At 46.2% G+C, this 14,383-nt stretch overlaps 1 protein-coding gene across 1 annotated transcript in view; it reads right to left on the bottom strand.

Moving 5' to 3' along the window:
- LIPA (lipase A, lysosomal acid type) overlaps positions 1–12,141 on the bottom strand; it is a 30,026-nt gene extending 17,885 nt beyond the window's left edge. Inside the window, exons 1-3 of the mRNA XM_081824341.1 lie at positions 11,968–12,141; positions 8,519–8,630; positions 6,984–7,109 (exon numbers count right to left, since the gene is read on the bottom strand). Coding sequence (XP_081680467.1) covers positions 6,984–7,109; positions 8,519–8,629 — 237 coding nt within the window. The 5' untranslated portion in view covers position 8,630; positions 11,968–12,141. The remainder of the gene's footprint in view (positions 1–6,983; positions 7,110–8,518; positions 8,631–11,967) is intronic.
- Positions 12,142–14,383: the final 2,242 nt, after the last annotated feature.

Here is a 14,383-nt window from a genome sequence, read left to right as displayed (position 1 = left end):
AAAGCCAGGTCCATGCAAAGTGGCCTTTGTGTTCTCCCTGCCCCTCGCTGCGGCCACGGCCTGCCTTCGAGAGGCTTCGCGCCATGACACCTTGATTGAGTTCGTGGAGCCTCACTGTTGGCCAAATGCTGGGGAATTACCTAGCTCCAATTCCAAATACTCAGTCAACAGAAGGAACAGAGAGAGGCCCCAGAGGCTCCAATTCCAAATACTCAGTCAACAGAAGGAACAGAGAGAGGCCCAGAGGCAAGCGTGTCACAGAGGGGACTCTGGCCCCCAGACACAGTTACTCCTTGCTCGCTGGCCCTCCCTTCCGTACTGTCTGTGCACAGCTCACAAATCCTGACAATCGACATCTTTCTCCTTCCCTTGTAGTGTGGGATACATTCTGCGTCCGTGCATTCGGGCTGCTACAGCAGAAAACCACAGACTGCAAGGCTTGTGAACAAGAGAAATTCTATCTCACGCTTCTGGAGCCTGGGAAGTCCAAGATGGAGTCTCTGGCTGATCTGCTGTCTCGTGGGGACCCCCCTCCTGGTTCACAGACAGGGTAGGGGAGCTCCCTGGGGTCTCTCTTTTCTAGAAGGACATGAATCCCATTCACCCAGGCCCGAATCACCTCCCAAAGGCCCCACCTCCAAACACCACCACATTGGGCATTAGGGTTCAACAGAGGAATTTATGGGGGGACATAAACATTCCACGATAGCACCTTCCCTGTCATTCAGAACAGAAACTAGAGCTTCGTGTGTTCCGCACAAGATGTTCTATGGGCCTTATTTCATCTAATTTTCACAAGACCCTATGAAACAACAAGTGTTGTTCTTCCTGGTTAGTAGATGGAGAGGTTAAATAAACTGCCAAGGTCACACACCTAGTTATGGTAGTACAGCAGGAACTTAAACCCCAGGCCGGGGTTGCTAACACGCTCACTCAGTGTCTGCACACATACGAGGTGTCCGGCCTCTGATTCCATGCCCAGCGCGGGACGTCCCCCACTTGCATCCGTGGCTCTCTGAGCTCAGCAGGACCAAGTCCTTCACCAGCGTGGCCTTGGCCTTCGATGCCCTGCTCCACCGAGTCCCAGGAGGGCCCAGCCCCGGAGGAACTCTCGGAGACACTGAAGACAATCAAACAATCAGAAGCAGCTTTGGCCTCAAAGAGCTTACGATCTAGTGAAGGTGCAGATCACACACACACCGTCACCTACATAACCCGTCATGACCTACGGTTTTCCCACCCTCCGTGCTAGGAAGGAAACCCCCAGAGGGCCATGAGAATGAGCGGATGGGCAGTCCTCCCTGAAGAAGTGACGTGGAGGATGAGGAGGGTGAGGAGGGTGAGGACAGAGAATGGGTAAAGAGGTAAGACGGGTTAACAGGGAGGAAGAGAGGGAGGGTGCAGGAGACTGGGGTGCTGGCAGGGTGCTCTCTTCTGTTCCAGTCTGACTCTCTGCTCCAGCCCCAACCTGCGTATGGGAGGAGACAGGTGGAGCTCCCACTGGTTTGTGCCGCTCCGGTAGGCAAAGGTCCAAACACGGTCTGCTACCCCGAGAGCCATCAGAACCAAGCACAGCTGGATGTGAGTTCAGTTGGCCACAGTCCACAAGCCCGGGCATCCATTAATGACCCTACATCTGCCCAGTGTTGCCAGGAGGCAAGGAATTACATCTCAGCTCGCCCAGGGCTCTGGGAAGCTTGTTGGAACACACCATTTACTCAAAGAGACGGTTCCTTCAGGAATTGCGTAGAAGAGAAGAACAGAAAATCCAGAAATAATCAGAATCCTAAAACAATCAAAGGAGAATATAAGTCAATGGTCTTTCTGTCCAAAGATCTAATTCACGAGCCAGACTGTGAATTTTCAGTTATGACTTAAAAAGCTCAAGGAGCAAGCCATGGGGCGTCTTTGCCAAGGCCAAGTTCAAAATGCCTGAAGACAATTATTCATGTCCCAGAACACCACTTCACTCATTAGGCCATCAAATACCTATCATAGATCATATCAGATATCATATGTGCATGTATGCATGTATGTATATATACATACATCAAATACAAATAATCCACTGTTGGTGCTTTGACAATTGCTTTATGAACAATGTATTTCCCAGTGAGGCAAGAAGTCTTGCCTTGTTGTAGTCACTGTTCTATTTTAGGCAAGACAGTATGCATTTCCTTGTTTTAGTCAAATAAAATAAATATCTAATTATCATGGGATCAACTCGCTCAATACTTATTACATAAGGTTGCATTCTCTAATTCAAAGAACACTGTCTCAGCAGTCAGACTGGCTGGGCCACTATTCTTTGCCTTAAAGCCATTTTCGTTCTCTCTTTGTCTCACCCAGTAAAATGAGGGTGTTCATCTAGCACACAGGCTCCAGAACCCAAGGATTCTACCTTGGAATCCACTAGGAAGTTATGTTAAAAATGCAAACTCTGAATCCCGGCTTCGCACAGGACCCTGAGACCTCCCTAGTGCTGCTAACATCCCATGACTTTCTGAAACACAGCTGAGGACACGAACGAGAACCACTTCCCTATTAAGGATGAGTTTCCAAATTTCAATTCCCTTTTGAGTTAGTGCAGAGCAGGGGTAACTCAACGCTTGACAGAGAAGTTGGCGTAACACCGAGAAGCGCACACACAGGCTCCCCAGGCTGCTAAGAACTTTCTAAATAGGTGCTCCAAGCTGACCGGTCAATGGGAGTTTGAGCGTACAGGCAAATGATTGTCTAAATCAGCATATTCTTTACTGGGTCCATACGCTCTCTACAAATGTATGTAACATATGTGTGGGCACAGCGTTCTGTGCCATTTCGCAGCAGGGAAGGTGCATTGCCTTCATGCAGTTAAGAGCCCCGATTCTGAAGACTGCACTGACGTGACTCTCAGTCAGGCTGGTCAACCGTGCTGAGGGACACAAGGACGACAAAGACACAGCCCCTGCTGCAGAGAGGTCTTGCCTTGTTGGGCAAGGCAGGAAGGGCAGGGTGGGCAGGAAGCAGCACAGAAATAAGTCCATCCCAAGGCAGAAGAAGGAAAGCACCTCCAGAGTGTTAGTGAGCGGTTTGGGGGTTCAGGGGAAGAACGTCTCCTTCCTGCTCAAGAAATGTGGGAGAGCCGCCAGTTAAGCTGGGCCTGGAGGGAGGGGAAGAATGGTTTTTATAAATATATAGAAATGAAGATGGTGGGCAGAGCGAGCAGCATCCGAGAGGGCTCAGCAGAAAGGGAATGCCTCGCTTGGACTTCAGAGTGCCCAAAAGTCGTTCTTTGATACTAATTACTACAGCGGATGCGCCTTTAGTTACTCAGAGTTGGGCTAAGGTCCCAGCTTAAACCCGGACAGCTGATAAATGACAAAGGTTTCTTCACCAACGCGGAAACCCAGCTGGGAACCGATGGGCCTGAGGTCTCCTACCCCACCGTGAGCAGACACGGACACCTCAGGCATCATGGTCCGTAGCTGTCATATGACACCGAGGTGCTGAATCCCGAAGGTCTCTGCACATACCCTCGGGAGCTTCAAAGTTCTTCTGCAGTGTGAAAGGTCCAGACAACGGAGAAACAAAATATTAAGGAAAGGTAGGTCACTTCGTGTGCCAGGGCCCTGAAGATTGCCGAATGGCCCTGTCCTCTAATGACCCCTGGGCTCGAAGAACTTCATCCTGCAAAACTACACAAGATGGATGAGACAGGGGGCAGGAGAAGGAACCGTGTGGCCAAACCCTGGGACCATAAAGGCCTCCAGTAATCTCTAGGTGAGGCGCTCCGTACAATCCGAGGACCAGTGCCTAGAAGTCGCTCCCCACACTGCCTCAACTAAGGTCATGCAGCATGGCCAGAGAGCACAGAAATGGAGAAAACCCACTTAAAAAGGGTAAGAGGGACGGTTTCACCATCCCCCCCAATAAATGAAGAAATGGTTTAAGGTACCCTGCAATGCCTTGTAATTAGTACAGATGCAGGGCATTATATCTGGGTGTAGTAAATGCATTAATTTCCTAAAGGACAAACAATTTTTATCTACCTGTTTTTTTTGTTTTGTTTTTTAAAGATTTTATTTATTTATTTGACAGAGACAGAGATAGCGAGAGCAGGAACACAAGCAGCGGGAGTGGGAGAGGGAGAGCAGGCTTCCCGCCGAGGAGGGAACCCGATGTGGGACTCGATCCCAGGACCCTGGGATCATGACCTGAGCCAAAGGCAGACGCTTAACGACTGAGCCACCCAGGCGCCCTATCTACCTGTTTTGAAATTCTTCTTTTTTCTGATACATGGCAAGCCTCAAAAAAGAAAGCGGCCCAAGCCTCCCCCAGGTCATGAGCTTATTCCAGGCGTCCGGTTAAATGGGCACGAAAGCGTTGAGTAGGGTGGCGGCCCGGAGTCAAGAATGATTCTGCAGTTTCCGGGGCAGGATCACTGGGAGGACAATGGTGTTATTAATAGAGGAGGAAGTCAGGGGACGAAGTGGCATGAACGAGAGGAAGGACTCTTAGGAATTGTTTGTGTCTGTGCGGCTTAAGTGAGCCAAAGTAACACCACTGACAACTGACAACGCTGATCCTGAGTAGGAGGAGAGGACAGTGAAGGGTCTCTGCCAGGGACCGTGGACGTGCAAACCATGAAGAACCTACGCAGTGCTCAGGGATGCCAGGAACTGCCTTAGATAACGAAGTCATCTGCCGCAGAGCTCCTTGAATGCGCCCCCCTCCCAGCCCCGGAACCCGGGCTTAGGGCACAGCAGGTGTGAGACACGCATCACTGACGCCCTACAAGGAGACCTCTGCAGAGCACAGGTAGCAGGTGGGGACCTCACGCTGTGACCAGATTCAGACAGTTTTCAGTCTGTGCCCCCCATTCTGTGCCCCGCAGCATGCACACCTGCCAATAACAACAACAACAGAGTAGGGACGAGACCCCATAGAACCAGAGTGACCAAGCCTAAAAGGGAACTTTGGGATCATCCCAGCCAGTCTGCTGTTTCTGCAGGTGAAGAATCCAAGGCACACAGAGGCGGAAGCACGCACGCGTCCCTAGCAGCCGACGCAGATCTGGCATCGAGCTCTCCTGACTCCTTCCTGCCACCCAGCAGCATATGGAGACTCGGGCTCCCTTTCCTCACCTTGGGGGGCACAGTGCTTCCCCTGCAGGAGTACGAACGTGCATGCATACGTCCTTAGGGCAGGCGGCACTCTGCGCCAACCGCTGCGTGACACGGAAGCCTGGGGGTGGGGACAGAGAACGCAGGGGGTGCGTTCTCTGAGCGTTTTTACACGAGTTCCTTTTAACAGTGATTCACGTTACTAATTCTATTAGTCAACTTACCACTTTTAAGAGAAGTGATACCTGTACATATTCTTCTTTATATGGGATCTGAAATCAAAGGGTTTACTAAAAAAAAAAAAGGCATGGAAACTAAGATCAGATGTTCACGCTGGAATAAAGTATACATTTTGTGTGTTTTGAGCAGGAAAAAAAAAATAGAAGCCCTCACAGCTCACTACTCATTTTTGCAACACACTTACAAGAAGAAAGCTTAACAACATGTATGTGTAAACCATAAAAATCTCAAGAATGAGAAATGAAATTTCAAAAAGAGCACTGTCTGGCTCAGCCACTTCAGCATTACAAAATGCCTCCTTATAGTCAGAATTTACGGGAGAAAAAAATAGACAAACCAGATTATATTAAGAAAAAAAAAAGAATAATGCTACAAAGCTCACGTTAACATAGGTTTTTAGTTTGCTTCGAATAATAATTTGGGAAGGAATTGAGGCAAAAAGGCCCTTCTGCTCACATAAAATGTTAGTTAAAGAACAGTTAGTCATCAAATTTCCTTAATCTTAATTTTCCAGGGAAAATCTCTACAAAGAGCAAATGTTAAAGAATAAGGTAAGTCTGGAGAGATGATTGAATGGGGATCAGATCCTTATTCTGATATATGTTTAACAATTTCAAGGAGTCTGTCTAGAAGTTCATTAATCTGAACTGGAAACCACAGTTTTGCTATGGGAAGATATGCACATATCTCCAAAGCTATAAGAACTTTCATATATTGCTAGCAAGAGTAATTACTAGAACAAGACCACATGAAAAGCAATTTAACAGTATCTATCAAAATCACAAATGTATACAAGATCCTCTGACTCAAAAATTCTATTTCTGGAAATGGATCTTATAAACAAACTTGCACACATACAAGGTTATTTTCAGCAGCAAGATCTGTCTTCTATCAGAAGACTAGAAACAGTCCAAATGCCCATCACTAGGACATCTGTTAAATAAGTCATGGTACAGCTATGCAGTGGAATGCCAAGTGTCTGCAGAATTGAACGGTGAAGCCTTCCATGTTTTGTATGGAAAGATCTCCAAAATATTAAGTAAAAAATTCAAGGAACAAAAGAATATGCATTACATTCCACCTTCTGTATTAAAATGGAAGCAGGGAAAAATAGTAATCTATGTTTATATTTGTTTCTAAAGAGATTTTTTTTAGAGCTAAAGAAATTCAAGAGATTTTGGAAGGATGCACACAGACCGGGGAGGTGAACAGTGAGACAAGAGGGAGGGATTTCACCGTATGGCATTTTATTTCCTTTAAGTTTTGAACCATGTGAATACATTGCCTATTCAATCAATTAATTTTCAAACAGCAAAAGCTATCTCCTTAATGCTCAAAACATTTCATGAATAAGATGTTTCCTTATAACAAAGAAAGCAGAGATTTCAGCATATCCTCAAACAATATTGATCTTTTGAATCCTTAAGCAAAATATGAAATTAGATGACTATCCTTACTTCTTTCAAAATAGTATTTTTATATGCCTTGCATAAGTGTAACGCTTTTAGTACTTTGGCCTAAAAAATAACCCCATTTCAATGTTTTCAAGTTAAATCTCAACTTTCACCGACATGAAAACCAGCCAAATTCCAGCCATGCAGGTACTTCTCAGAGCTTTCCTATCTCACCACCAGAAACACCCATACCTTTGGCAGAATGGTTCTTTCTCCCATGAGGGATTCGGTGAAGGCAAAGAATATATCCATCTTCTGTCTCGATGAAGCGTTCCTCACTAGGGTATCCCCAGTGAGCGATAATTTCACTCTACAGAGAAAAAGAATATTGGAAACTCTATGGATAGAATCGGACAAGATCTCCCACGTTAGCAGGCAAAGGAGAAGACAAAATGTCAGCAGACATTCTCCAGGCTTTGAGAAAACAGTTGTTATTGAAATTTTAGTGTGCTTAATCGAGCTCAATCTACTTGTTTTATCCATCTGTTCTGCTGACTGGTGTCTGATTAACCTTGGTTTCAACATTCTAGCATGTTCTACACCAAATGTGTCTAATTTCACCACTGCTTTGGGCCTCTCTGTTTCCATCCTGGCTCCACAAATAAACACACTTCTTTCTTTCTTTCTTTTCTAAATATGCCAGCTAATATCGTGATCTACCCTATCCTCATTTTAAGAGGTCCTGTCCTAGGGAACAGAGTATAGCATTAAGCCATTTTCATCAATGAACTGATAAACTTACGCTAACATAGGACACTAAGAGACGAAAAATTGGAAATTATGATCAAAATCACACTTCTCCAATCCATGGAGCAGGTGTTAATCAGGCATCCAGCTCTTCACTGGGCATGGAACCTGCTGAAGATTCTCTCTCTCCCTCTCCCTGTGCTCCTCCCCACCATGCACACTCTCTCACTAAAAAATAATAATAATAATAATAATAAATAAAGTAGTTATTTCTTTAGTCATTTGTATTTTCCCAATATTTTATGCCTAAATGAGGTATTTCCAGGTTTTATTGTTTACTTATGATTAATAACTTTGAAATGTGTCAATTACTCAACAAATTGTATTTGCTTATTTGTTCCAACAAAATTTTTTTTCAGATATTTTGGTTTTTGTATTGAACTATGTTCCCTGGACATTGCTAATCACACTCCTTGTTCAACGTATTATAAAAGCAGCAGTTGGGGGCGGGCGCCTGGGTGGCTCAGTCGTTGGGGTCTACCTTCGGCTCAGGTCATGATCCCGGGTCCTGGGATCGAGCCCCACAGGAATCCTGCTTCTCCCTCCCCCACTCCCCCTGCTTGTGTTCCCTCTCTCGCTGTCTCTCTCTCTCTCAAATAAATAAATAAAACCTTAAAAAAAAAAAAAAAAAGACAGCAGTTGGTAGTAACATCCTTGCAAAGTTTTGATACATTTTTATCATTCTTTCAACAAATTCAATGGGACTTAAAAATGAAATGAATTTATAAAAATTTCATTTACCCCATTAAGAAGTAGGTAGTTTTAACAGTTAAATGCAGTTCACAAAATACACATTACCTGATGGGAAAGTCAGCAAACCGAATTTAAGATTCAGAGAGCATGAAAAGCACAATGATCTATAAAGAGATTGGTTTGTGGCTTCATGTAGCCCACATTACGGAATTGCAGAAAATACTTGACATTTGCCACAGATGCATTTTAAAAGCATCCTTGAGACTTTGAGAAACTTACCACATTCATATTTGTTTCAGGATCCACACCTGCCAGCTTGCTTTCGAACGCCTCGGAAGGCAGGGTCCCAAGGACCAAACAGACCACCAATCCCAGGAGCTGCATTTTCATTCTGTATAAAATAGTCTATTGTTATTTGTCTGAATTTCACTACACAGATTATGTTGGTAGATTAATGCTCCCATACAAAGTTCTGAACCAGGTTTAGGGCAAGTAAACATCAGGTCAAGGGCAAATAGGAAACAAAGGACTCCAGCCATATCTGGAAACAAAAAAAAAAAAGGATTATTTTTTTACTAGGAAACTCCCCCCTCCCCTCCTTTGCCACCACCAGTTAACATGTGACCTTTGGAGCCCAGCACACCCACTCACCCTCCCACCATGAGGTTAAACAAAGTGTTCTGGAGAAAAAACAGAGGACAGGACTTAGAAGACAATAGGCTGAAAAAAAGGAGGGTCCACAAAGTCCCAGAGCCTGCGAGCCTCCCACCTTTTCCCTTCTAATTGCGATATAAACATTTTTAAGTTCTCATGTTTAAGTTCAGTATTAGTTCTTGCCTCCCACTGTCTATTTTTGTTCTTGTCCAAAATTACATGTCAGGATTCAAATTTGTCACCCAAATATTATGCTAAGTGAAATAAGCCAGACTGAGAAAGACAAATACCATATGATTCCACGTTTGTGCAATCTAAAAAATGAATTAACAAACAAAAAGTAGAAACAAAGCCATAAATACAGAGAACTGATGGTTGCCAGAGGGAAGTGGGTGGGGGGACGGGCAAGATGGGTGAAGGGGAGTGGGAGGTTCAGGCTTCCAGTTATGGAATGAGTAGGTCATGGGGGATGAAAGGCACAGCATAGGGACTGTAATCAACAGTACAGAACAGAGTCACATGGTGATAGACGGGAGCAGCATAACATACAAAGATGTTGAACCACTATGTTGTACACTTGAAACTAATGTAACATTGTGTCAACTAAACTTCAGTGAAAAAAGAATAGTAATAAATTTTTAAAAATAAACAAAATAAATATGTCATCCTAGGAAAAGAGTAAAATGAAAGAGAGGCTGAAAGAGAAACAGGATAGAAGACCACCCGTTTCCCCTTCTGAGACCCTCCAACCACCAACAAAGATGATCTAGTTTCTACCAGTGATGGTGCAAAATCACAGCACAGCGAAGACCTTGGGGCTGAGTGTAAAAGGCAAAGTGAAGTGAGTCTCCCAAGGAACCTGGATGGTTAGAGGCAAAACTGGAACTACAGCCCAGCATCCTGCATTTTTTAAAAATATAATCATTTTAAAAAAGATGCATGCATGTATATCCACACAAAGACTTGTATGAAGGGGCGCCTGGGTGGCTCAGTTGTTAACCGTCTGCCTTCGGCTCAGGTCATGATGCCAGGGTCCTAGGATCGAGCCCCACATTGGGCTCCCTGCTCGGCAGAAGCCTGCTTCTCCCTCTCCCACTCCCCTTGCTTGTGTTCCCTCTCTCGCTGTGTCTCTCTGTCAAATAAATAAACAAAATCTTTAAAATTAAAAAAAATATATTAAAAAAAAGAGACTTATATAAAAATGTTTATAACAGCTTTGTGTGTAATAAACAAAAACTAGAAAAACCTGAATACCCCAAATGGGTGAATGGATGGAGATATATATATATATATATGCATATACATATATATAATATGTACATGATATATACCTACTATTCAGAAATAAAAAGGAATGAACACACAATAACATGGATGAATCTCAAAATAATTATGGTGTATGAAAGCCAGACCAAAAAAAAAGAGTAAATACATATGATTCCATTTATATAGTACTATGGAAAATGCAACCTAATCTCTATTGACAAAAAGCAGATCTCGAGCTGTCTAAGGAAAAGGGCAAGAGGAAAGGATTGCAAGGGGGTATGCACAAGGAATCTTTTGAGGGTGATGGACAGGTTCACTATATTGAATTTACCAATGGTTTCATGGGAGTATACATAGGTCAAAACTTATAAAATTGTTCATTTAAAATACATCTTGTTATTGTATGTCAATACAATACAGCTTTTTTTTAAGACCTGGGCTTAACTGAGTATTCCACAAATCTTAAAAGATTGGTTCTCAGGAGATTACCATAGTGAATTCTGCCAATGCAAGTCCTACTGATGCTGCAGTTACTTCTCCAGCAGTGATGAACCCTGGACATCTAGACAGAAAGGAGTGTAACCTGGAGCCTGCGCTGGCAAAGCAAGCTCACTTGGCGTTTATTTCTTTATGGTGGTTGGGAAGGGATGTATACTCCCAGGCCACCTTTTATCATAATCCCTACCTCCCCGAAGTCCACTTTTACTAGGGAACAGGGAAGAGATTGAAAAGGAAAAAGAAAGGTCATGCCCACAATTTAAAACAAAGAATCTTCTGGCAGCAGATGCTTTCCACTCGGTACCGATCCCACAGAACCTGGACCAGCTGTCCACAGAGACGCTCCAAGAGGGTAGCAGCTGAAGATCCTCAACTGCATATGTCACCCTGTTCATGTTTCCTTCCAACACAACATTAAGCAAGTTTTTCAACCAACTAGTCGATTCTTGGAAGGATGATGATTAAGAAGTTTAAACGGAGAAAAAGCCCCCTTCCAGGCTGGATCCTGTGTGTTTTTCTGGGCTCTCTTAGCAACTTCTATCTCTGTTCTCTCTACATTGTAACAATGCAAGTAAGTGCTCTTCTGCCCTCATTTCGCCCCCGCCGGAAAGCAGGGCAGGCGTCTGACTCAACTTTGAACCCTTAGGATCTATAGAGTTGCCCTGCACCTATGAGATGCACAGTACAGATTTTGAAAAATGAGATACGGGTTGGTCCAAAAGTTTAGTGGCTGAAGAAAAGAAAAGCCCCAAAGCAGCCTCCCATTTTGCTTCCTACTAATGACAAGGTCAACACCACCACCAATAATCTCGCTCCCATTAAACTCCCGCTACGCTCCAGACACGCCAGTAGTGCTTCCGACCTATGTTAACTACTCCTCCAGCACATCAGTACGGTCCCGTTAAATCCTTGTTTCGGGAAGCTGAGCTTCACCTAGGTCAAGTACGGGAAGCAAAGTGCCAACCGGTTAAGGGGGAGCTTAACCAGGGGAAGGGGGTAGCTGGGAATCAGGAATCCCGGTTGCCACCGCAATCCGAGGGCTCTGGGCGGCTTTGCTGATCGGCGACCGCTCCCGTACAGGAAATCGGAGGGCTCCCACGGAAGGGAGGCAACTTCGGAGACCCCGCGAAACCTGGACCACGCCGCCCGCAGAGGAGGAGCCCGCAGGTGCTCCAGGAGGGATGCGCCACGAGCCAAGCGCAGGGGGTCCCGCCGGCCTGCAGAGGCTTGGGCGTGGGGGGGTGGGGGGCGACGCGCGGAGGCCCGAGCTGCAGCACCCGTAACCGGCGGCGCAGCCCGGCGGCACTCACCCGCACCGGTCCTCCCAGGCCGCTGTCCAGAGCCGCAGTGCCCGCTCATGGAACTGGGCACCTGGCCGGGCGGGGACCGCGGGAAGCGAGGACAGGTTCCCCTCCAGGCTGAGGCTACGCGCGCAGCCAATCGGAGCGGCGGGTCGCCGGGAAGTGCTGCCGAGACCCCGCCCCGCCCAGCGCCGCCACGGAGCATGCGCCTTGGGCGGGCCCCAGCAGGGCGGAGGCTCCGCCTCCCAGCCCGGGCTGATCCTCAGCTGCACCTGCGGGCCGAGGCTGACGCTTTCTCCCGCCGGTCCGCACCCTCTGCACCTGGCCTAGAGCTGTGGGCTCTGTAAGTGCAAAGAAATTGTATGTTCCGTATAAAGCGCTTAGCATTGTGCCTGATGCAAAGCAATCTTGCTGTACATTTTATTTTTATTTCTAAAATGCCCAGTATTAAGAGACTTGGGGAATAGCAGCCAAACAAACAAGGTCCCTGTTGTGCTTACATTCCAACGGGAACAGACACACCGTGAATAAATATATAACATAAAGTAGTAGAAAGTGCTGTGAAGAACAATAAAACAGTAAAGGGACAATGAAGGAGGATGTTGTGTTACGTGTAAGGTAATCAGAAAAGGACTCTGATGAAGTGAGAACTGAACACAAACAGGAAGCTGATTGAGAACCATGTGGATACTGGAGAAAGACCATTCTGGGGTGAGAGAATAGCACGTGCAAAGGCCCTGAGGCAGGAATATTCTGGTGGGTTCTAGGAAAAGTAATGAGGTCCGTGTCACTGGAACAGAATGTGATGGTGGAGAGTGGTAGAACATGAAGTCCTAGAGGTACTTGGGTGCCTTGGAGGGGCAATTGTAAAGACTTTGCTTTTTCTTCTAACCAAGATAAGAAGCCGGTGGAAGGTTTCAATAGAAAGGCAACATACTTTGGTTTACAGTTTAGAAAGATCACTCTGACTGCTAGGGTCAACTAGGGAAGCAGGGAGACAAGTTGGAAGTCTACTGCAATAGTCCAGGCGAGAGTTAATGATGCTTGGACTGGGGTGGTGAGAGCAGTGGAGGTGGAGACAAACACTCGAATTCAAATGAAGAAAGCACCAAGAGGAGCAGCTTGGGAGGGAAATCAAGAGTTGGTTTTAGATGTGTTGATTTTGAGACACTCTTTAGAGAACTCTCTCAGCCAAGGCCCTGTCAGCACACCGAACCCACTCTAGGTATTCCAAACAGAGCAAATGGTTACACTGGTGGCGGAATTGTCGGGAAGCCAAACAGGGTTTAGGCTGAGACCAGCAATGACAGGAAGGGCTGAGGTGGTGTTGGGAAAGACAGTGTCACCAGAGACCAGAGGTGGTTGTGTTGAACAGCAACCTCTGCCAGAGACACTTCCAAGGTCAAGAGAGGAGGGTTCAACATGCTGTGGCCTTTCCTGCCTCCTGCCCTCCAGTTTCCCACCAGTCCCTCCTCTGGGTCAAATGCAACCTGACGCTGGCTGACAGAGGACCCTAAGAAACGCAGGCTACAGGGCTCAGACCCCTCCACCCTCCACGACACAGAGCAGAGGGTGCGCAGGGAATGGATCTAGAGACAAAATGGCAAAGATCAGCACTGGCACGTACACATCTAGTGTTCAAAGTCAAATCCAAGGCTGGCGATAGAGACAGAGTTTAAAGCCCCAAGACTGGATGAGGTCTCCCAGAGAGAAAGCGTAAGCAACAAAGAACACACACAGAGGAAACTAAATGAAGTGAGCCCTGCAGCTGCCCCAGATAACAGCCTGGGAGACTTTCCAGGCTGCAGTTCAGGGAGAGGGGAACTTAGGTAAAAATCCAGCAGTTTCGGGGCACCTGGGTGGCTCAGTCGGTTGGGCGTCTGCCCTCAGCTCAGGTCATGATCCCGGGGTCCTGGGATCGAGCCCCATGTCAGGCTTCCTGCTCAGCTGGGAGTTTGCGTCTCCCTCTCTCTCTGTCCCTTCCCCCTGCTCATGCTCTCTCTCTCTCTCTCTCAAATGAATAAATAAAATCTTTTTTTTTTTAATCCAGCAGTTTCTCTGAGTGGACTCAGATGAGAATTCAAGAAGGCTAAGGCAATCAAGTTTGCAGGGCAGAGTAACGAGGTGGAGAGAGTTGCAGAGAGAGAGAGAGAGAGCAAGAGCTCTGGGGGTCTACCAAGCATTCCCCTCAAGTCTTGCACTGAGAATTAACTGGAGTTTGCATATGAAGAAACTACACTAGACCAGGAGGGAGAAAACACCTGAAAGGAACAAATGGGTAACTCCCCCAAGTTTACACAGGATTGGGAATAGTTCAGGTGACACTGGGCCAGAGTGGAAAAACCTCGTTACATAAAAGGCACTAGGTAGAAGACTCACAAGGATATTATTGCCTCAGCGTGAAGCAAAATTACCCCTAAGTAAG

This window comes from Leptonychotes weddellii, chromosome 6, assembly GCF_054177405.1.
Source record: "Leptonychotes weddellii isolate Sample4059 chromosome 6, ASM5417740v2, whole genome shotgun sequence".
Classification (NCBI taxonomy): domain Eukaryota; kingdom Metazoa; phylum Chordata; class Mammalia; order Carnivora; family Phocidae; genus Leptonychotes; species Leptonychotes weddellii.
The sequence above is the reverse complement of the archived record's forward strand: the minus strand, read 5'-3'. Positions and strand labels throughout refer to the sequence as shown.